Consider the following 23,996-nt stretch of genomic DNA (forward strand, 5'->3'; position numbering starts at 1 on the left):
TGCCGAGCCGCTCCGGGCCTCTGGGCAGCGTGGGAAGGCAGAAAGGCAGCTCCAGGCCTGAGCAAAAAGGCGGCTCCGGCCAGAGCAAAGGTGGTGCCGGCAGCTAGGCTAAGGAAGGCCCATTCTTGCATGAATCTCCATGCATCAGGCCTCTAGTACAGTATAAAAACTATTTACATAGCATCTACATTGTGTTAGGCATCATAAGTAATCTAGAGATGATTTAAAGTATACGGGAGAATATGTATGGGTTATATGCAAATATATACATATATATATATTTATATACACACACATATATAAAGAGATAAAATATATATATATATAAACACACACACACACACACACACATACACATATATATATATATATATATGTATATATAGAGATAGAGAGAGAGAGAGAGAGAGAGAGAGAGAGAGAGAGAGAGGTAATATGCAAATTGTCTGGGACGCTGTAACATCACAACCACTCAGGAGAAGGCTGCACGCACAGGTGGGTGGGAGGGGACTGCGTGCGAGGTGAGGCAAGTCATGGATGGCATAGGCCCGTAGCAGAGATGGGGGCCTGCCAGCCGCTGCGCGCCAGCAGTCCTGCCTCTGCGTGAGCTGCAGAGGAAACACCTTTTCTGACCACTCATTGGCTAAGCTCCCGGTACACCACTCACAGTGTTCTTGGTAACTTGGGTAATAAGAATCCAAGAAGGTGATCTAGGGTTTTCTACCTCACTCCTAAAGGAAAAAATGAAGGTCTGCTGCTGGAGGGGCTAAGAAATGTCATATCCTGCCCTAGCTGGTTTGGCTCAGTGGATAGAGCCTTGGCCTGCGGACCGCAGGGTCCGGGTTCGATTCTGGTCAAGGGCATGTACCTAGGTTGCCGGCTCCTCCCTGGCTGGGGCCCAGGTCAGGGCTCATGCAGGAGGTAACCAATCGAAGTGTCCCTCTCACATTGATGTTTCTCTCTGTCTTTTCCTCTCTCTTCCATGCTCTCTAAAAATCAATGGAAAAATATCCTCAGGTGAGGATAAAAAAAAAAAAGAAATGTCATATTCTATGAAAGGACACCTTAAAAATGCCTAAAGAAAGTTGTCATTTTTTTGTGGTGAAGGGACAGGAGTCCGTGTTGATGAAAACACCTTGGCGGCTGCGGTGGCCGGCAGTGGTAGCAGCAACAGGGTGAAGGGGGTGGCGCCTTCTCCTGATCAGCCCAATTAACTCCCACAGAGGGAGGCCAGACTGTGGCTTAGGTCCACTCCCCAGGGAGCAGGCTTAAGCTGTCAGTAGGACATCCCCTGAGGGCTCCTGGACTGTGAGAGGGGGCAGGCTGGGCTGAGGGACCCCCCTCCCCCAGTGCACGGATTTCGTGCACCGGACCTCTAGTTTTAAATAAGAGACTTTAGCATTCTAGAATTTTGGTATTCGAGGGTAGGGTGGAGTGTGGGGGGGGGGTCCTGGAACCAATCTCCTGAGGATACTGAGGGATGTGACTCTATTTGAAAAAGTCAGGTTAATGTTATATTTAGTGCAGATTATGAATGAAACCATACAATTGTTTTTGTTTGGGGTGTTAATCGTTCTACTTTATTCCTTAAGCACATGTTCAGAAATACTTTATATCTGTGGGTGGACTGGATGTATTGTGTCAAGTTCTTGTGCAACTGGAATCTGATTCACATAAGACTCTTTCAAGTGCTAAGCTTGCAGTGGTGGTGACAAAGACAGTGGATGCGTGTATTGCTGATAATTGTGAGTAAAAATGCTTAGTAATTTTTCTACAATTGCATTTTGCTTGAGTTCAGCTCATGAGGGTTGAAATGGTAGCTTGAATATGGATTATCTATTTTCTCATAGAGGTTATAACTTCCCTAAGGGTTCAAATCTTCTGACTTCAAGTCTAATAATAGATTCTATCATTTCTAAGCCTTTGTTTCACTTAAAGTAGCATTGAAGAGTTTAGATGAGAAATCAAGGGACATTTTGGAGACATAAGGAATGGAAAAGTCTATCTATAGATTTTTTAAATTTTTATAAAGAATTAAGGTATGCCTCTAGCCGAAACCGGTTTGGCTCAGTGGATAGAGCGTCGGCCTGCGGACTGAAAGGTCCCAGGTTCGATTCCGGTCAAGGGCATGTACCTTGGTTTCAGGCACGTCCCCAGTAGGGGGTGTGCAGGAGGCAGCTGATTGATGTTTCTCTCTCATCAATGTTTCTAACTCTCTATCCCTCTCCCTTCCTCTCTGTAAAAAATCAATAAAATATAGTTTAAAAAAAAAAAAAAAAGAATTAAGGTATGCCTCTTTCTGGTAAGTGTGAGGTCTGACTTACCCAGCCATTACTAGTGAGTGACAGAACCAGAGCTGAACCCATGACTGCTTCTCATAAACACTGAGGAATGATAATCTGAAAATTTGTAATAAGCAACTCTTGACATTCACAAATAACTGAAATAAGTAGATTTTTAAAAAATCAGTTATTGAGGGCCTGCTATGCATAGGACTCTATGTGAGCTCTAGAGATGCAAAAATGATTAAGATATAGTCCCTCAAGAAATTCACAACCTTATTAATGATATAAATATTATTAGACTCTTGGTGAACTCTCTTAAGAACACTATGAGCAGAAGTATAGTTTAAAATGGCAGACTTCTTGAATTCTGTCACATCTCAGCTTCAGGTATGCTTCACTGCATCATCAACATCAGTAGAATCATGGCCAGTTAGTAGTGGATTTCATTGACAAGCAGGAATTGGTTACATAAGAAGGTCTTTACTGTCCAATCCAGATAATAAGAGGTGTGTAAGATGAGAATAAGCATATTCAACTTTTAGGAATGCTTCATATTACCAACATTATGCAGGATAAATAAGAAACCATTCTTTAAAAAACTTGCTTTAGTAAAATATCTTTAATATGAGAAAAAGGATTAATGATGGCTAGATAAGCCACTCTCTTATTAGAATTCATTTATTTATATTTATGTATATATGCACACATATATATTAGATGTTATATAGATATATAAGATCATTCTCTTAGGATAAGATCTGAAAAACAGTATATGTAAGATATGAGAAATAGTATATGTATAGTTATAAGTTTTAAGTTTGTATTTACTCTTTTTCTTTTCTATTTTATATTAATAGCTACTTTTGGTGAAGTATTATCCAAGTACCACATTGTTTCAAAACTTCTGGCATTACTGCTTCATGAAAGTCTGGATTCAGCAGAAAAATTTAGCATCATCCTTACTCTTGGTCATTGCACAGAGACTTGCGGTAATACTGGATTTACTTAGTGTGCTAATTAAAACATTGGGTGGAAATACACTTTTTTTTTCCTCCTAGTTATATGAAAGGCTTAAAAATAGTGCCTTTCTCCCATTCATTCAGGTCCCAAACCAGTCATTTTGCTTTTCATCCTTTATAACTTATTGTATTTAGTTGGCCCCTAAGACCTGTGGTTCTGCATCTTTTTACCCTTCTGTATAATATCCCTTGCTGCCCAGTTCTGATGCTTCTCTCCCAAGACCCCCAGCCCCTTCACATCTTTTACCAATGTTATTGCAATAGACTGTTCCCTGTTTTCTCTTCCATCTCTATTTTTCAGTACACACTTCACACTGCTGCACAGATTTAATCATATTCTTCTTCACTGAAAACCTTCAAAAGCTCTATCATTTCCTTCTCTACCTCTCTTTTTTCTCCTTGCTTCCATTTCCCCCCCTCTTCACTCTCCTGCTATTCTCCCTCTTCCATTCTCCTCCTTTCCAACTCTCTTCACTTTCCTCTTTCCCTCTCTTCCAATTTCTGCTCTCTCCCCTTCCACTTTTCCACTCTCCTCTGTTTGCTCTCTTGTTTATTCTACTCTCTTCCTTTCCTCATTTTCAGTTCACTCTATTCTCTTTTTTTAAATATATTTTTATTGATTTTAGAGAGGAAGGGAGAGAGAGAAAGAGATAGAAACATCAATGATTCAATGTGCCTCCTGCACATCCCCTACTAGGGATAGAGCCTGCAACCCAGGAATGTGCCCTTGACTGGAATCGAATTGGGACCCTTCAGTCCGCAGGTCAACGCTCTATCCACTGAGCCAAACCAGCTAGGGCTCTATTCTTTTTCTTCTATATAGTTTAGGATTTAGTATACTTTTTAAATTTTTATTTTTTTAATTGAGGTTTAGTTGAGAACTATACTTTTAAAAAATGTTTTTATTGATTTTTAGAGAGGAAGGGAGAGAGATAGAAACATTATCGATCGGCTGCCTCCTGCACGTCCCATTCTGGGGATTGAGCCTACAAATCGGGCATGTGCCCTGACTGGTAATGGAACCATGATTTCTTGGTTCCTGGGTCAATGCTTAACCACTGAAACACACCAGGCGGTTGGGAACTATACGTTTTTAAGAACCAAGTGAAGGCATTTGTTTATACTCATGAGATATGATGCTACTCTGTGGTTGTATTTCAGAGATCATCACTTATGATACATCTTATGTGAGTCAATTATTTCCTAAATTGAATATGCTTTTGAAACTGTTGGTTTTTCTCTAATTTGGACTATGTTCATAATTACCACAAGGAAGAATTATGATCTTATGTAAATAGTTTATGGTAAAATAACTTTCTTCTACTTTACTTTTTTATATCTTTTCCAGAGGAAAATCAGTATGACCTTTTTAAAAACAATGGGCTTCCACTCATGATACAAGCCTTAACTGAATCTCAGAATGAGGAACTAAACAAAGCTGCCACTTTTGTGCTTTGCAACTGCAAAAAAATTAGTAAGTTTATTGTTACTTAAAAAAAATACCAACCAAAGTTTATGAAGGGGAATTTATATCTGCTTTGATGAGCCAAGCCCCTTTAGCTCCCAGGCTCTTCTTACATCTGAAGAGCAGAATGTTTAATTTGGACATGACACTTAGAGTGTTTTGGCATATAAAAAACCTATATGGAAGAGAGCAACAGTACAGATAATTCACATATTTTATGTAGTGTGGACAAATATAGTTGTAAGACTTAAGTTTGAGGGCTATGGGTAACATGATTAAATCATAATGCAAAGTGTATTATTTATTTGAAAAATGTTTGAGTGCCCATTATTAGCCAGGCACTGTGCTAGGCATTAGGAATATAGTGATAAGAAACAGTCTGTGCACTCACAGAACTTAGTTTAATTAGAGAAATAGATAGTAATTGAATAGTCTCAAAAGTGAATGTATTATATAAACTAACCTAAGAGTTTACAATGGATAGAGCACAGATCTTAGAGTCTGTAACAAAGGACTAAGACCTAGACAGGGCAGAAAAGGCTTAAGGAGGAAATGATTCTTGAGCTGAGATCTGAATGTATAGAGTTCATTAGATGAAAAGAAGGGCATTTTCTATGGGCGAGGATCTCAGCGCTAAGCAACAGTGAGGCACAAGACCTTGTGATAGGAAGGAGCCTGGTGCATTGAAGGAATTGATAGGGCCATGGCCATGAAAAGGATTTTTGTCTTTGTGTAAGAAAAATTGCTGCTACATCATGTGTAAAGAGAATTTTAAGGATTATAGGAAGGAACTACTTTATGAAAACTCTTTTTATGAAAAACTACTTTAAAACCGGTATCAATACCTGAGGGTGTTTATATGCCTGGGATAACATATTTTCATGCTATTCTCTTTCCTATAACTCTGAAAAATAAAGTCTGTTTTATGACACTCTGGGTCCTGGACCTCTGCCAACCACTTGCTTTCCACTTATTTTCAGTATCACTTGGGTGGTTGAGATAGTCTAGAAGGGCAAAATTTAGGGCAGGTGTGGGATATGAAGTTGTCCTTATTTAAAGTGTTAAAATAACATTTCTGGTAATGGATAAACTCACTGTTTCCCCCCCCCCCCCTATTGCAAAGCTGAGAAATTATCTCTAAACCTAAGAGAATGTCCTTTTGATGAAAATGAAGCAGAACAATTAGAAGACATAAATATGAAAGAGAAGAATATTGAAGAGTATTGGAAGAAAGCAAAGGACATTCTTCACAGAATAGAACAGCTTGAAAGAGAAGAAAATGAGGTTGGCTTCTTTGTTTCAAAGAATATAGAACGTTTTTCAAGTATTTTTGAGCAATCTAGGTTAGAAGGTAAAAGATTTTTCTTGCACAGGATGTCGCCCAACCAACTGAGCCACACTGGCCAGGGCTAGTTGCTACTCATGTTTAAGAGTCAGATGCTAAAAGTCTCCTTGGAAAATTAGTTGACTGTGGATTCTCATAGGATTAAGTGGGTCATTTGGAGAACCTCCAATGTCTAATCTCCTGCCTAGAGATTGTCAACCAGTGCTCTGGAATCAAAATGGGGGACGACAGCTTGGGGTCTTAGAATTCAGTACATAAATATTTGCTTATTCTGTTTCTTGAATAGTATTCTGCCTTCAGCTTTCCTTGGAATCTTCCAGTGTGGAGACTGTTTTGTCCCTTCCAGTGATTATACCGGTACTAGAGGCCCGGTACATGAAAATTCATGCACTGGAGGGGGTGTCCCTCAGCCCTGCCTGCCCCCTCTCACAGTTTGGGAGCACTCGGGTGGGAGGCGACCCGGCGATCAGGGGAAGGCGACGCCCCATTACACCTCTGCTGCTGCCACTGCCGGCAGTGCAAGCCTCAGCCGGCCCTGGTTCCCTGAGCCTCGGGGGGCCCTGGGTGGCTGGGCAGCTGCCATCTGAGGCTTGTCTGTACCTTGGGCCAGCCCTGGGCGGCTGGGGAGTGAGGGGGCTGGGGACTCCAGAGGCAGGCGCGCAGCAAGGCCGGACCCACATGGGGGCGGGCCTGGCTTTGCTGCATGCCTGCTGCCTCAGCAGGACTGAGGGGACTGGGCACCACCATCTTATGGCTGTGGGCGCTGCCATCTTTAAGGGTGGGGCAGTCAATTAGCATATTCCCTCCTTATTGGCTGTGGATGCCGTCATCTTTGCAGCAGCGTGAGGGTCAATTAGCATATTCCCTCTTTATTAGATAGGATTTCCAGCCTTGGGAAGGGAGAGAACCTCTGGTGTTAGTCAACTACCTGCTAAGGGTGTGTTGAGAGCTTGGTAGCATATGTTAGGTAGTTTCTTGACTTTTCCCATTGTAAGCTTTGCATTCAGGTTTATCAAGTCTGCTAAATAGGTTATCATTCACCTATTTGCTATTCAGTTTCCAAAATGTTGTTGCTTTTATTTCTTCTTTCATTTCTCCTGTCCTTGTGGGGTTTTGCCTTTTTTTTAAAAAACTGCTATTCTAATTGGTGTTTTAGAAGGAACAAAAATAACCCTAACTGGTTTTGTTCAGTGGATAGAGTGTTGGCCTGTGGACTGAAGAGTCCCAGGTTTGATGTGCCCAGGTTGTGGGCTCGATCCCCAATAGGGGGTGTGCAGGAGGCAGCTGATCAATGATTCTCTCTCATCATTGATGTTTCTTTCTCTCCCTCTCCCTTCCTCTCTGAAATCAATGAAAAAATATATATTTATTTATTTATTTTAAATCCTCACCTGAGGATATTTTTCCATTGATTTTTAGAGAGCGGAAGAGAGAAGGAAAGACAGAGAGAGATATCGATGTGAGAGAAACACATTGATAGGTTGCCTTCTGCATGAGCCCTGACCAGGGCCCAGGCCAGGGAGGAGCCTGTAACCGAGGTACGTGCCCTAGACTGGAATCAAACCTGGGACCCTTCGGTCTGCCGACGCTCTATCCACTGAGCCAAATCAGCTAGGGCAATAAAAATATATTTTAAAAAAATAGAAGGACCAAAAATTAATATGGTTGTTAACTTCATCATCTTTACCTGCAAGGCCTCTTTATTCTTTTTTTTTTTTTTTTTTTTACAATTTCAGAGCATTCCATTGAGGAATATGCTAGCTTCAACTTTAGCTATTACAAACAATGCTGCAGTTAATAACATCAACATTTTGTAATGTAAAAGTGTTTATAGCTATGCATAATTTTTATTATGAAAGATACTGTCAAACTGTTTCTCCATAGAGGTTGTACCAACTTATACTCCCACCTGTAATGTACGAGTGTTTATCTATACCCTTTTGATCTCTGCCAATGTCATAGATGAAGAAAGCTATCTCAGTGTAGCTTTAATGTTTATCTTATTCTAAGTGGGATGGAGCACTTTTTCATATGTTTAAGAGTGATTTATATTTTCTTTTCCTGTGAACTGTTCATCTTTTTTGCCTATTTTTCTACACTATTGTTCTTTTTCATATTTTATTGTAGTAGCTTTTTGTAAACATTAGTAGAAAAATTATACTGTAGTTCAAGATATGATATACATATTCTTTCTAGGTGTTTTGATTATCATTGGGTTTGCTTCTGGCCTCTTTTTCCTCTGAGTTCCTTCCAACCCCCCACTCCTTACATTATTCTTATTCTCTTGCAGAACTTTAAAAAAATTTTATGTGGTAAACTATATTAGTTTTTTTCTTTTATGATTTATAGATTTTGTGCAATAGTTGGAAAGGTCTTCCTCCCCTTGAGAATATTAAAATGTCATGTTTTCTTTTAGAACGTACATCATTGTCATTTTTATATATCAATATTTAGTTCATTTCTTGTGTAAATTGTGAGAAATGGACCCAATTTATTTTTCCCCAGATGGCTACCCAGTTGTTTCTAAATAATTTATTAAATAAACTTCCTTTTATTTCTAATATAAACTGCCCCTTTTATCATGTATATTCTATTCTTTTATCATATATATTTATAATGTATAAACTTTCCCTACATTATTAAAAGGGTGTAAATTGGATTATACAGCAAATGGATTACCTTGAAATTATTTACTTGTCATTTTTACATTATAGGAAAAAACACAAAGAGAAAAATATAAAGATAATGTTTCATCTATGAACATAAATATTCAAAATACATTGAAACACCTCCATACGGATAGTATTGGTCCCAAAGCAGAAGATAAGGCTACAAGCCAGTCTAGAAAGCTTCAGAGTTACAAATCTCATGGATTTATGTCTAAAGCATGTACAAAAGATAACCAAATGAAGACCCTGTTAAAGAGTGCAAATCCAGTTAATGCTTGTTACAGGGAGAGTAGGCAAAGTAAGACTTTATATAAAGCCAATCCAAGCTGCAATCAAAACTTACAGGAAGAAACTTTTGAAAAAAAAGATTCTGTTTCTCAATCAAGGTACGTCTAATAATTGTTTCTAACATTTAGAAAATTCAGCAAATATTTTTTGTTCAGTACTGTGTGCCACACTATATAAGCACTGGGATATAGAAATGATAAAACAATGTCTTGGAAGCAGCCTAAAGTAGGAAATGTTGGGAAAGTTGTTTTGGACGAGGAAGAATGGGCCAGTTCATCTAGGGCCTTGCATGTTATATTCAGGATTTTCAGTTTTAACTCGTAGAGTGTAGGGAGCCATTGACAATTTTAAATTACATGTCATGATCATATTTGAATTTTAGAAAGGATACTCAAAAAAAGTGAAACCCTGTACCATAAGTAACAAAGCATGCACTGATAATCCATCAGCAATGTAGCAAAAACCAGTTTGTAAGTTTAGTTTGATACAGGGAATAGGGTGTGATGAAAATCTGCTTTAGGCTTGCCTTTTCGTTTGTTCCCTACACCTCACTTCTGCTACATGTCCTTTCTCGCTCACAATGTAGCCTGTGGGGCTGTACCTGGGATTGTAGCTTTCTTCTTAAACCCTTTCTTGTGTTCTGCTCTTCTGATGGTTACTGTGCTAAGAAGGAAAACTTAAAAGGATGCTCCTATGTTTGGGGAAGGTTGCAGAGTAAACTATTAGAAAGATGGACTGTATAATTATCATCCATTTTTTTCTTCTCAAAACCATTCTTAATGTTAATTTTAATTGATTTCTCAGGGATGTGGAATTGGGAAGCCGTGAGATGCGTTCTTGAGCCAGCCTTTAGCACTTTAGCCCTCGCAGTTCTTTCTCTTTTGTGCTCATTTCTTCCTATATTCCTCCTTTACGACTTTTTGTTCCATGTTTCTGTTGGCATCAATGTTATTGCCCTCTGGAGTCTTGTTTCAACTCCACTTTTAGAAACAAGGTTACCACCATCTCATACCTTACTTTGGCAGAATTTGATAGATTTTGGTTGATCCCAGCTCCAGCTCCTTCTGCCTGCCAAACACTCAGAATGCTTACAGAAACATTTGCACACACACCAAACTGTATATTTACTTTTAGTAATCTGGTATCTTATTTTCTTTCAGTGTCTGTGTTTTTAAACATCCAAATCCCATTGTCAAAAATAGAAAGCAGCAGTTACCAGTAACAGGTATGATTAAAATTTTTTCTTCTTTGATTTTTCAAGAAAACACATATTTAGGTGACTAATATAGCCAAAAATGTCCATCAGTATATCTGCCCTCTAACATGTCAGCCACACCTCTGACTCTTTTTCTGTTATATGCTCAGTTACCTTTTATTGACATCCAGAACTTTTTTGTTTATTCATTGGATGACTGGATGTGAAATACTCGGCTAATGTTTATGAAAATCTCTTGATAATTAATAAATCTTATAAAAATGTCAGGTTCTTTTTAGTATTCAAAAAAATCTTGCATTTTGCAATTTTTTCTAGATCCATTTACATTATGTTCAGATATAATAAATAAAGAAGTCATCAATTTCCTATCAGCTGACAATTGTCCCAAAATATTCAAGTATAGATGCTCAGGTAAATATTTTTTAATTAAAATTATTTCATAATTAAAGTTTTATCTGGTAATAAGTAGAATTTGTAATAGATTCTGCCTGCATGATTTAATTTTCTTTGGAAAAATAATCATTTGTAGTATCATAAAACATTCAAAATATTGCCTTCTATCTGTATCATCCTGTGCTCCCAATATTTGTTTATATGAATCAATGTAGCTAATTTTTATTACTGTATTATTCTTTTTTTGTCAGAAGTAATACTTCTATAAGTTTTACTTGTGACAAAGTAAAGTAAACTTTAAGTTCAACTTTACTGAAAAAGTTAAACATATTTTCTATCTGCTTATAATAAATATGTAAGTGTTTCTAGTGTTCCATGCCTCATCATTTTTTCTGCAGGACTATTTAAAAAATTTTTTTCAATTAGTTTATATTTAATATGTTGTATTAGTTTCAGGTGTAAAATATAGTGGTTAGATAATCATTTACTTTACAAATGAATTCCCCTGATATTTCAAGTACCCACCTGGCACCATACATAATTATTTCTGCAGGGCACTTGTAAATGTTCCATAGTGCTTATTACATCCCTTCTCCTTCTCCTTCATACCCCATCTCTTTAATCTTATTCTCGCACTGTGCACTCTATGGAGAAAATTGAGGCTATTGCACATTAGGCTCAAAATATTACTATCCTTCTGCCTTGGGTGTAGAGTTTAATTTTATTACTCTAAAACTGATTTCTAGCTATAATCTGAATCCCATCTCTTTTTTTCTTCCCATTTTAATATTTGTGAAGTCTTTCTCTTTATTTCCTCTCTAGCCATTAACTCCTTTTGTCCCACCTTAAACTATATTACTTTCTGCTTACCTTAAAAATCCAATAGTGTGATTTGCTATTGCTTCAAATATTGATCTACTCTTCTGTCACCATTTATTACCAGATTCATCTTTTGCTCCCTTCTCTCTCAGTATATTCATTCCTGTTTTAACTCTCTGCAATCTGGCTTTTTTTTATTGCCTTTCTACTAAACATTAATGTTAAAGGTTACCTGAAGCCACTTCCTTCCCCACTCCTAATCCAATGACTTTTACCAAAAATTCTTACTCTCTAGTATCACTACACTGTTGACTACCATTCCTTGAAATACTCTTCTGTCAATAACTTAATGCCACAGTTCTCAAACTATTCACCCAGGCTTCCTAAGGCTCTGCAGTGAACTCACAAGGGCACTACACAATATTTTAAATTTTATAAGTGAAGCATAAAATGGTCAATATTTTTTGGATACTACATGAACTACTAGCTCAAAGTAGTTCAGAGTTTCAACATTAGATTGCACTGCATTCTTTTTGATGATATCATGTCTTTGTGGAGCTATGTTTTCAGTAATAGTTGTGATAAAAATCAAACATCACATGAAAATCAATGTGGAACAGGAAATAAAGTTGGAAGTACCTAGTCTGATTCCAGGGTTTGAGAAGTTATTCTATACCCAGTAGGTACACACATTTCATTAGGAAGTAATTCTAATTAATAAGAATTAAATACAAATATTTTTTCTTTCAATTTAGGTGTCTTGTTTTTTCAAGTAGCTACTGAATTGTTAGAACATAAGTACTTATTAAGTTGCTTTGAACCTAACAGGATGGTTGGCATTTCTTTTGGCTTAGAGGTGCCATAAAAAAATCACCAAGATCTTAAGGGTGCCATGAAGCAAGAAAGTTTGAGACCTCTGGTCAAAAGTATTCCAATTGACAGAGTGGACGCTCTATAACTGTTAACTTCCTTTCAACCCTTAGTTAGTTTGTGATGTTTCTTTCCCAGTTCCTTTCTTCCCTCAGTGATGATTCATTCACTGATTTCACAGACACTTGGGGAGTGCTTATTCTACGGCAAGCACTGGAATCAAGATGAATAGAACTCATTCCTCACCTCAAGAAGTTGATGGTCTAAAACAATTCCATTTAATCCCCTTTAGTACTTTATCATTATCTTTCTGCCAATTTCTGCAAATATTCCCCCTAAGACATAGTTTACAGTACTTACTCAACTCTGTTGCATCAACCATCATCCTATTTAATAAAGAGGTAATATGCAAATTGACCATCACTGCAACACACAAGATGACCGCCCCTATGTGGACACAAGATGGCCACCACAGGATGGCCAGCAGGGAAGGGCAGTTGGGAGGGACCAGGCCTGCAGGGGAGGGCAGTTAGGGATGACCAGGCCTGCAAGGGAGGGCAGCTGTGGGGGACCAGGTCTGCAGGGAAGGGCAGTTAGGGGCAATCAGGCCAGCAGGGGATCAGTTAGGTGTCGGTCAGGCTGGCAGGGGAGTGGTTAGGGGGTGATCAGGCTGGCAGGCAGAAGCGGTTAGGGGCAATCAGGCAGGCAAGCGGGTGGGAGCCAGCAGTCCTGGATTGTGAGAGGGCAGTCGGACATCCCTCGAGGGGTCCCACATTGGAGAGGGTGCAGGCTAGGCTGAGGGACATCCCCCCCATGCATGAATTTCGTGCACCAGGCCTCTAGTTTTACTGATGATTTTCAAATCTGTATCGCTGCACTTGGCTTCTTCCTTGGGTTATAACCTCATTCTTCCATTTCCAGCTGTACCCAGGATATACTTATGTCAATATCTTGCTTTTATTTCAAGCTTAATATATTCAAATCACAGCATCTTTCTTCCTCTTAAGTTGCCCTTTGTTCATCCACTCCATTTCTATTGCTGCTGTTCTTCTGGCCTCCCAGATTTCAAACCTTGAATCATCTATAAATATTTTTTCTCCTTACATCCCCTATTTCTAGTTCTTAGATTTTGTTCTGTTTTTCTTTCCCACATAGGCTCTTTTTGCTTCATGCCTAAATCACTCCCGCAACTTTCTAGGAGTCTTCACTTTCAAGTCTCACCAACCCTCAACTGTAATGTACATATTGCTGTTAACTTCTCTTCCTGATATGTGCTTTTTGTCATGTCACCATGCTAAAGAACCCTCAGTGCTTCTCTATCAAATTCTCTGAATCAAATTCTCTGCTTGGCTTTCAAAATTTTGTGAAATTTTGTCCTGCTTCCACTTCTTGAATTTTACTGCACATTTATTCTCTTTGAGGCTGTCAGAAATGTGTCATGCTATGCCAAACTTTGTCAGTCAATCAACCACCAAATTATTTGAGGTATCCTAAACTTCTCCCTAACCCCAACAGCTCATTAGTCACCAATTTTAACTCAGAAATCTGCAATCTTACTGCAAATGCTCTGTTTCAGAATCCCCTCATTTATTTTCTGGAATGTTGACGTAACCCCTCAACTGATCCTCTTACCTTCAACTGAGATTTCTATAAGACAAATGAAATCATGTCATTTCCCTGCTTAATAAATATCCTTCAGTGCCTCCCCACTGACTATGATATTTAAAAATCTTCAGCATGGAAAAAAAAATCTTCAGCATGGCTTTTAAGACACTTCTTGACTTTACCCTTTCAACCTTCACCAGCCTCAGCTTTTCTCCCACACTTCTCTCATACCTTTTACTACAGCCACACCAAAGTATCTCTGATTTTGTGAACACACTATGCTTTTTCATTCTTCTGTGCTTTTGCACATGTTCATTGTGCTAGAAATGTCCTCATCCCAGCCAACTTTTCTGCCTGGATAACTCCTTGTCCCTTCCAAATGGGCCACTAATACCATTAAGTGACAGGCAGATGGAGAACTTCATAATAAATAGATGTGGCTAACATTACCTGAACGTACTGATCAACCTTAACACTAAAAACACATAAACTCTATGTGCCTCTTAATATGATGCAGTAAGAAGTATACAATACTACCTGTGAGGAATTCTAAAATCAATTGAATCTGAATCTGATCAATCCTTTAGATCTAATCACTAATTTTTGGGGTACACAGGAACATTTTAAAGGCTATAACTAGGATATAATCAGCAAAACCCAGGTTTTGGGAAACTCCATAGTTCAAATGTTCCAGTATTTACAACAAGTAAATGATAAGGAGGAAGAGAGGAGACTTGATAGATTAAAATAAACTGAATGTAATGGTAGACTTTGTTTGGATCATGATTCAAAGAAAACAACTGTAAAAAGAAAGTTTTGAAATGATGGGGAAATTTAAACACTAGGTATTTAATTATATTAAGCATACTTTTCTTAGGTGTGATAATTTTTTGTGTTTTTTTTTTTTAAGCCCTTATCTGTTAGGGATGCATACAAAGTATTTATAGATGAAATAATTCTTTAATGCAAATTCCAGGCTTCATGATCTAGTGCAGCAGTCTCCAACCAGTGGTCTGTGGACCACTGGTGGTCCGTGAGGTCTGAAAGGTTGGCAACTGCTGATGTAATGTGTACACTGGGGGCAGGCAGACAGAATACATGGAGTATAGATAAAATATGATTGACTATCTATCTATCCATATAATAGAGAAATATGCTAATGAACCGGGACGCCGTAACAGGTTGACCGGACAGGAGGAGGTTGCATATGCAGTGTCAGGGGCGGGATGGCAGGGGCCTCTGTGCGCCTGCACTGGGAGGTGGGCCTGATCAGCAGCAGCCGTGGCTGCTTCAAGGGCTGGAGAGAGAGGCAGGGCCTGATCAGCAGCAGCTGTGGCTGCTGTGGGGCCCAAGGAGCGAGGCAGGGCCGGACCAGTGACTCGAGGGTTGGCGGCACCGTGCGATTTCAAATTGTGTGTTGGACTCATAGTTAGTTAATAATTATTGAAGCTGGGTGATGGATACATAGAGGTTCATTATTCTTTTTCCTTTCCTCTAGTGTATTTGAAATTTTCCATAATGAGACATGAAAAAAAATACAACTGGACATGAGTTATTTCTTTAACATATCTTTTCCTAACAGTGACTCCTGCTTAAAACCAGACCAAAGTAGATGCTCCTTTACTATATCACCATAACTCTGTTCACACCTCTATCGTAACACTTATTTCAATACTAGAGGCCTGGTGCACGAAATTCATGTACTGGGGTGGTGGGGGTGATCCCCTCAGCCTGGCCTGTGCCCTCTCGCAGTCTGGGAGCCCTTGGGGGATGTCTGACTGACAGGGAGGGGGCCTAAGCCAGCAGTCATCCTTAGTGCTGCTGCCACCGCCACTGCGCTCGCCAGCCGTGAGCCCGGCTTCTGGCTGAGCAGCACTCCCCTTGTGGGAACACACTGACCACCAGGCAGCTCCTGCATTGAGCGTCTGCCCCCTGATGATCAGTGCACATCATAGCGACTGTTCGTTCCACTGTTCGGTTGCTTTGCATATTACCCTTTTATTATATAGGATGTTGTGTTCATTATATTTCCATCTCTAATAAGACTTTGAACTTCTCGACATATTTAATTAAATTCCTGATTTGACTTCAGTTACTATCATAAAGATATTTGCTTTCATAGATTTGTTATTAGACATTTTGTAACATTTATACATCACTTTAATTTGTTTTCTTTTAGGTTGCATAGCAGTAGGAAAATCCCTGAATAGCCGAAATTTTAGCAAGCTCTTGCACTCTTGTCCATATCAATGTGATCGTCACAAAGTCATTGTGGAAGCTGAAGACAGATATAAAAGTGAACTAAGGAAATCACTTATCTATAACAAAAGTAATTAATTCAGTAGCTTTAAAATTGTAATTATGACTATACCTTCTGAACTATGACCTAGAACATATATTAAAGCTAGAGGGTAAAATAATGTTGAAAAGAAAATCTGTCTCTGATTTATGATGTATCCAGTAAGCAAACTTAGTTTTTGGTGGTTTAAAAATTGTTCCTAATCCACTTAAGGATTCCTATTAGAAAGGGAAAATAAGGGAAATAACATACTAATGGAATTGATGTGCTGTTACTCAGATTGATATACTAAGTATGCTAAATGTTTTCCATATTTTTCAGAAATTCTGCTGACCCCACGTAAAAGACAACTACTCAATAATGAACGTACTACCTCTGGAGGAATAAGTGAATATATTTAATTTAAAACATTTTTATTGATTGATTTGAGAGAGAGAGGAAGGGGGGAAAGAAAAAGAAACATCAACTTACTGTTCCACTTATTTTACAAAGTAAAATCATTTGCAGAGCCTCATGAAATGTACATAATTATGGCTACACATTGATTATACAAAGGGATCCTAAATACTGTTTTGTGACATTCGGTTCATACATGCATACATCTTTTTTTTGTGGGTTAGAATTGCTTTAGCTAAAAACAAATCTATAATAATAAAAAGGGTAATATGCTAATTAGACCAGACATCCTTCTGGACGTCATTCCGGATGAAGCCGGGGCCAGAGGGAAGCCGCTCGGGTCCCAGGTGCCTGCCGGCAGCTGGAGGGAAGCCTGGGTCCCAGGTGCCAGAGGGAAGCTGGTGCTGGCAGCTGGGGGAAGGAAGGCCTACTCTTACACAAATTTTTGTGCATCAGGCCTCTAGTAGTTAATAATTTGGCCTGCTTTTTTAGGATGTAGAAAGGCATCTTGAGGAGGTAGTGATTAGATTGGTCTCATATCTCTCACAAGCAGGCCAGGAAAATTTGATATATTGTCATTCCTCCTTGATAAATTTCTCTTTTGTGTTAGAAACAGTCATCACCACTCAGTCATCACCATACAGAGGGATCCTAAATACTGTTTTGTAACATTCAATTCATACATACATATATCTTTTTGGGTTAGAATTGCTTTAGCTAAAAACAAATCTATAGTACTAAAAGGGTAATATGCTAATTAGACCAGATGTCATAAATTTGAGATGATTCTTTTGAGAAGGGACCATCGCAGCATCTAATCATTTAAAGAGTCTCAGTGCCCTGGCTGGATTTCTCCATTGGTTAGAGCAGTGGTCGGCAAACCACGGCTCGAGAGCCACATGCAGCTCTTTGGCCCCTTGAGTGTGGCTCTTCCACAAAATACCACGTGCGGGCACGCACGTACAGTGCGATTGAAACTTCGTGGCCCATGCGCAGAAGTCGGTTTCCGGCCTGGGCCAGCCTATTTTGAAGAAGTGGCGTTAGAACACTCAAGGGGCCAAAGAGCCGTATGTGGCTCGGGAGCCGCGGTTTGCCGACCACTGGGTTAGAGCATTGTCCCAACACGCCAAGGTGTGGCTTTGATCTCCAGTCAGGGTACATATAAGTTGCAGCCAATCAATGCATAAATAAGTCGAACAATAAATTGATCTCTCTCTCTCTCTCTCTCTCTCTCTGTCTGTCTCTCTCTTCCTCTCTCTCTTTAAAATCAATTTTTAAAAAATTTAAAGCGCCTCAGGGACAAGGCTCTTTTTTGAGATGGATTGCTATCTTAAAGGGATTTGAACAATAAGAGTCTAAAACTGGGCCTTCTTGCCTGTTTTCCTAATGCTCAATCAATATCAAGAGGAACAATGAAGCCACAGAGGAGAGCCTTGTGCTGTACAGAGCTGCTGCTTCCTTCTAGGCTGCCTACTACTTGGCTGCAGTAACCTTTGGGGAATTGGGCACAGATGTTAAGTGTAGGAGTCAATGAGGTGGCAGCTGCAATGGAAAAGCGGGGATTAGCTTTACATGAACAATTCTGTACCCTAATCTCCTGAATGTTATAATAACCCACCCAATACTGATTACAATGAGTTCAAATCATTTAGCAAGTGAAACAAATCATTTCTTAGATAACCTCAGTTTTTCAGTAGACCCAAAAGTAAGGAGTAATTTCACTGATAAGCTTTAAAACAGTTTTTACCAATAATAACTTCTTTCTTTCAACAAATATTTATTGATCACCTCTTATGTGTCAAACACTGTTTTAGGCCCTGGGGATACAATGGTGAGCAAAACAGACAAAAATTCTGTCTTCACGAAGCTTGCATTCTAAGTAAGATCATTAAGTTATACTCAGACATTATTTTCATTTATCAGCCTTCTGCTGGTAAGACTTTCTCTTTTAAAAGATCTGAACTGTGGCTCCTATCATAGGAGAGGTGGACAAATAGCTAATAGTCTTGACGTGCAAGGACAAGATTTTCTAAGTGTTTTCCAGGTCCTACTAAAGTAAATAAATAGCCTTACATGAATATACCAAAAAAACCCTCCTCATTAGCATCTACGTACAGTGATAACATGAATTAGCAATGAATGAAAAAGCTAAAAAGAACTATTTCCTAATAATCATCACCAGAAGATATTTGTGTTTACAGATACCAACTGTACATTCTTTCTGTTGTAGAAAGTATTTCTAAAAAATCAGTTAAAATTTTCCTTCCCCCTTTTGCAGCCATTTTTTAAAAAGTTTTAACAAGTTGAGCATATAAGTATTGAATTTTTAAAGCAAATTTCAGAAGCCCTTTATTCTTTAAAAATATTAAGACATAATTAAATAACAAGTGTTGATATTCTTTTTTATTCTATGAAGTTATGAAGCCCTTTGGGAAGACTGTATCTGTAAGATAGGTAAGCTGTTTATTAACTGTCCTCACAGGAATGTCGAAAGAATTAACAGTCAAATGTTTGTGAACTTTTGTGTTTCTTTATTGAAAAATGTTGTAAGAATTATTCCAATAGGATAAAATTAATGAAGGAGTCACAGTGATAACATCTAGCTTAATAGAAAGCACTCAGCTTCTAAAAATTGAAATGGGTTTCTATTTGATAAGTAACCCAGGCATGAAGTTTTCTCATGTATAGTTCTTATCTTTAGAATAAATTAAGTACTTATTTGGGTCTCAAGAAGATTTTTATTTTTCCAGCAGGTACTAATATGTACTCCAATTCTCATTACAGAAGAAAGAAAAAATCGTAAAAACTTTACTGAAGAAGAAGTGAATTACATTTTCAGTGGAGTTAAGAAAATGGGAAATCACTGGAATGCAATTTTGTGGTCTTTCCCCTTTCAACAAGGACGGAAGTCTGTTGACCTTGCTCAGAAATACCACAAGCTGACCAAACGCCCCAAGTTTGTGGGTCCTTAATTGAAAGAAGACTTGTCAGTTCCTATTGTGAACTTTTTATTTTATTTTTATTTTCCTATTGTGAACTCTTAAAATACAGTGCCTTGAGGATACAAAATTTAAAATATTCTTCTAAACTCTCACGAGACAGGGAATGTGGAAACAGGAATATTGTTTTCATTAAATCCTTTTTGTGATGTGATGAGCTACAGCAAAATATTAAAATAGTTTAGCCTGGCTGGTGTGGCTCAGCGGTTAAGTGTTGACCCATGAACCAAGAGGTTCCTTCCTTTATCGATTCCTGGTTGGGTCGCAGGCTCCCATTGTGGGCTCAATTCCCAGTAGGGGGCGTGCAGGAGGCAGCTGATCAATGTTTCTATCTCCCTCTCTCAGTCAATAAAAACATATTTTAAAAAATTGTTTATAAAATACATTTTCAAGATATGGATTAGTAAGACAAAATGCCTTCATTAGGTCAAACATTTGTTTAAGAATATGCTTTAAAAAAAATAAGAATATGCTTTTATTTTTCCTTAAGCTCAAAGAACATAGGTCAGAGAAAAAATCAGCCTTTACACTTTGACATTATATTGTAATGAGTCCTGTGTGAACATTTGGATTTTAGTATTCTTACCCAGTGAAAATTACTCTCCAGAAAGATAGAATAGTTTCCCAAGCTGCTCAGGTGAGGTTCCCATACACCAAATCAATGTTTGACATTTTGTTAATTGAAATGTTTCCTTGCCCTTGCTGGGTAGCTCAGTTGGCTAGAGCATCATCCCTATGGCATAGGTCAGGGCTGCGGGTTCGATCCCAGATCAGGACATATACAAGGGTCAACCACTGAATGCATAAAGAAGTGGAGCAACAAAAATTAATGTCTATGTGTGTGTGTGTATCCCTCCCTTCCCCCCTCTCTCAAATCAATTAAAAAATTTTGTTTTCTAAAGGCTAATTGTAAAGTTGCTTTGAATACTTTAAAATTCTATGGTCAGGTTCACTTCTTTTTGGTGTATGTATATTTACTTTTGCTTTTTAAAAATTCAGAAGAGCTTTTTATTGTTACATCTCAATTTCCCTACTCTTTTTTTTGTATTCCATCATGATCCCCAAAGATGTCCATTATACTTAAACTGTTGCTGTGGCAGAGGGATCAAGTATAAGGGCCTGAAAGCTTCGCTGTGCTTCTGCACTCTTTGGAGTTGTAGTAGATTCTTCAGCTCCAAAGGGCATTTCCGTGTAGGCATGAGTTCTTTGACCTTTTCAGATCACGACTATTTCTACTTAGACGAAGCATAATTTTTATTAAATTTCTTTTTTTAAAATATATTTTATTGATTATTTTACAGAGAGAGGGAGGGAGAGAGAGTTAGAAACATGGATGAGAAACATCGATCAGCTGCCTCCTGCATACCCCCTACTGGGGATGTGCCCGCAACCAAGGTACATGCTCTTGACCGGAATCGAACCTGGGACCTTTCAGTCCACAGGCCGACGCTCTATCCACTGAGCCAAACCGGTTTCGGCAATTTTCATTAAATTTCTTATTTTCTGACCCACATTGAAAATTCCAGAGGGTCAATAAGAAAATTTTCTATTTAAATCCAAAATTTCCTCTGGGCAAAAGAATAATTGGCAATTAGTAAAATCCCTTGCAGCATTTAAAGTGTAAATGAATCTAGTCCAATATCTGTCTGTTTCCTAAGCACTTTGGGGATTATTTAAATAGTCTTGCTGAGTTATTTTGATTTGTACTTCTCAAGATTTGTGAAAGTTGTTTTAGGTCAAAGGGGTGAACATTTTGGCTGTTGCCTCAGCCTCATTGGTTTAGATAATCAGTTGTCTCTTACCATTGTTCAGATACGATTTAAACATTTTTCCACATTAAGTGGGTCTTACATAACAGTTCTTTGGAAATTATGTATGTAACACAATCATCAAACACTGCTTACAGAAGCATCTCCAAGAGTATGACATACTGTAGTTTAGACACTTTTGTGTTTGTCACTGACACTACATTCAAAATAACCTACTGTCTTCTGAAACCTTATTTTATCCTAACCCTTGGCTAATCTTTGGTTAGCATAAGCTGCTTCCCCCCCCCCCCCCCCGTAAAATGGAGATATCTATAATAATAAAGGCATAATATGCTAATTAGACCGGACGACCTTTGGGAGGAAGCTGGGGCTGCCCGGGGTCCTAGGTGCCAGCTGGCAGCCAGAGGGAAGCCCGGGTCCCAGGTGCTGGAGGGAAGCTGGTGCTGGCAGCCAGGGGAAGGAAGGCCTACTCTTGCATGATTTTCGTCCATCAGGCTTCTAGTTTGGTAATAAAAGAAATGAATAAAAGGAAAGCCAAGAAATGACATATTAGAAGTCTGTGACTGTAAGAATTTAGACATAGCCAAATCAACAGGGATTTTAATAATGACAGACCCTTGGAGTTGGAACTGACCTTAGTTATAATTCCTAGCCAGAGGCATGAATTGCTCTATAACAATCTGGACATTGGTGGCTGTCTTTAATTTTGTATATATCCTCAGAAACCTTGATGTACTACTTCACAGGATGGTAACTGATGGTCAGTTCTTTCTTAGCTAAAAGAAAACGTGCCGTGCTCGCTTCGGCAGCACATATAATAAAATTGGAACGATACAGAGAAGATTAGTATGGCCCCTGCGCAAGGATGACACGCAAATTCGTGAAGCGTTCCATATTTTTCAACAGGGGGTTGGGGCATCCGTGGGGAGGGGTGTGGGATGGGAATGGGGGGATGAGGACAAATATGTGACACCTTAATCAATAAAGAAATTTAAAAAAAGAAAAAAAGGAAAAAAAGAAAAGAAAACGTGCCACCCTGTAGCATCTTCTGAAGAAGCACAAAAGTTGAATTCCTTTTCCATATGCCAGCCCTTGGGACAGTTACAGATAAGTGTCTATCACTTTCCCCTGTTTTCTCTCTACATCTTATCCTGCATGCTGATGAGTCCCAGCTACTTCATGCTTCATTAGAACAGTGTCATATCTCTTTCTGAGCTTAATCACTGACCACTGGATACCTCTGTTTATACACTGTGTCCAGAAAGAATGTGGTCCGATTGGCAGAGTAGGGCATCAGCTTTGCTAGGCCCAATGAGGTTTTATGGACCTTACCTAAAATGCCGCTTGGCATTCTATATGACCAACTCTCAGGTTATAGTTAATATGGTTACGATTTATAGATTATAACTTTTATTCCTATCCTTATGCATTTTTTTTATTTTTTAAAAATATTTTTTTTGTTGATTTCAGAGAGGCAGGGAGAGGGGAAGAGAGAGAAACATGATGAGAATCATTGATCAGCTATCCTGCACGCCCCCTACTGGGGATCGAGCCCGCAACCTGGGCATGTGCCCTTGACTGGAATCGAACTCGGGGCCCTCCAGTCCACAGGGTGATGCTCTATCCACTGAGCAAAACCGGCCAGGGCCTGTCCCCAGCTTTAATAAATGTTCCCTCATGTCACCTGGACTCCTGTTGTGAAGTCAAGAACCCACACACTACTGGCCAGTTCTAGGCAGACCCGCCAAGGGCCAGGTCCCCTTTCCTGTAACATGTCATTTTTGGATCCTATAATCCATTTGGCGTAGCCAGCCAGGATCAGAATCCTACCCATCTGGAGCCCATGCAGGTGGCTGCTTTTCTGCTATATCCCACTTCCTTGTGATATTTAGAAACACCTTGTAAAGTTAGCCTGTTTCCCCAGAGCATATAGCAAGAGCCTTCAGGTGGTGGCCACACCTAAATTTAAGTTTGATAGGTAAAATGTATTTTTTCTTCCATTATCTTCTTCGTTCCCCTTTCTCTTCCCTATTTCTTCCCCTTTCACATCTCTTCCTTTTTCTCCTCCCATCCCCAAGAAAGGAAATGGAAGCCGCCAAATGCTGGCTTCCTGATCATATTTTTTAACCTGTTTATAAAGTAAACTCAAGTGTATTGTCAACTGCGGTAAAGACTACCGCCTCACAATCTTAATAGGGTCAATGAAGGAGGGGGTGAAAGAAGGGATATTTATGAGAATTTGGAGGTCTGGTTTAAAGCTCCTCTTTCAATGCGGGGCTTGATTAGGATTAGGCAGACTCCTGATAGAACCTGGACGCGATCTTCTAGCATTGAGTTCTTTGGCGGGTTTCTTAAGCTTTATGAACTTAAGGTTCCTCATCTATAAACGGGTTAGATACGATTCAGGGAGAAAATGTGACTCTGGCATACAAGTAAGAGCTAGATAAATGGTGTTATGTATTAGTCTCATTCCAAAACCTGGGCCTCGCGTCTGTCCATCTCGCGCTCTCGGCCTCCGACGGCGCAGCGGGAGCGGCCAGCGGGAGGACCCGGGAAGGG

The 23,996-nt window shown here is 39.1% G+C and overlaps 1 protein-coding gene and 1 non-coding gene across 2 annotated transcripts in view; both read left to right on the top strand.

Annotated features, from left to right (window-relative positions):
• TERB1 (telomere repeat binding bouquet formation protein 1) overlaps positions 1-19,642 on the top strand; it is a 31,061-nt gene extending 11,419 nt beyond the window's left edge. The window contains exons 8-17 of the mRNA XM_008140126.3: positions 1,593-1,745; positions 3,143-3,274; positions 4,653-4,778; positions 5,893-6,053; positions 8,829-9,169; positions 10,232-10,296; positions 10,603-10,698; positions 16,154-16,303; positions 16,595-16,660; positions 19,454-19,642. Coding sequence (XP_008138348.2) covers positions 1,593-1,745; positions 3,143-3,274; positions 4,653-4,778; positions 5,893-6,053; positions 8,829-9,169; positions 10,232-10,296; positions 10,603-10,698; positions 16,154-16,303; positions 16,595-16,660; positions 19,454-19,641 — 1,478 coding nt within the window. The 3' untranslated portion in view covers position 19,642. The remainder of the gene's footprint in view (positions 1-1,592; positions 1,746-3,142; positions 3,275-4,652; positions 4,779-5,892; positions 6,054-8,828; positions 9,170-10,231; positions 10,297-10,602; positions 10,699-16,153; positions 16,304-16,594; positions 16,661-19,453) is intronic.
• A 2,588-nt stretch (positions 19,643-22,230) lies between these two features.
• Positions 22,231-22,337, top strand: LOC129147841 (U6 spliceosomal RNA). Its single transcript, XR_008555057.1, has one exon. It is a non-coding gene; the product is annotated as a U6 spliceosomal RNA (small nuclear RNA).
• The last annotated feature ends 1,659 nt before the right edge of the window (positions 22,338-23,996 follow it).

The sequence above is a fragment of the Eptesicus fuscus genome, chromosome 21, assembly GCF_027574615.1.
Source record: "Eptesicus fuscus isolate TK198812 chromosome 21, DD_ASM_mEF_20220401, whole genome shotgun sequence".
NCBI lineage: Eukaryota > Metazoa > Chordata > Mammalia > Chiroptera > Vespertilionidae > Eptesicus > Eptesicus fuscus.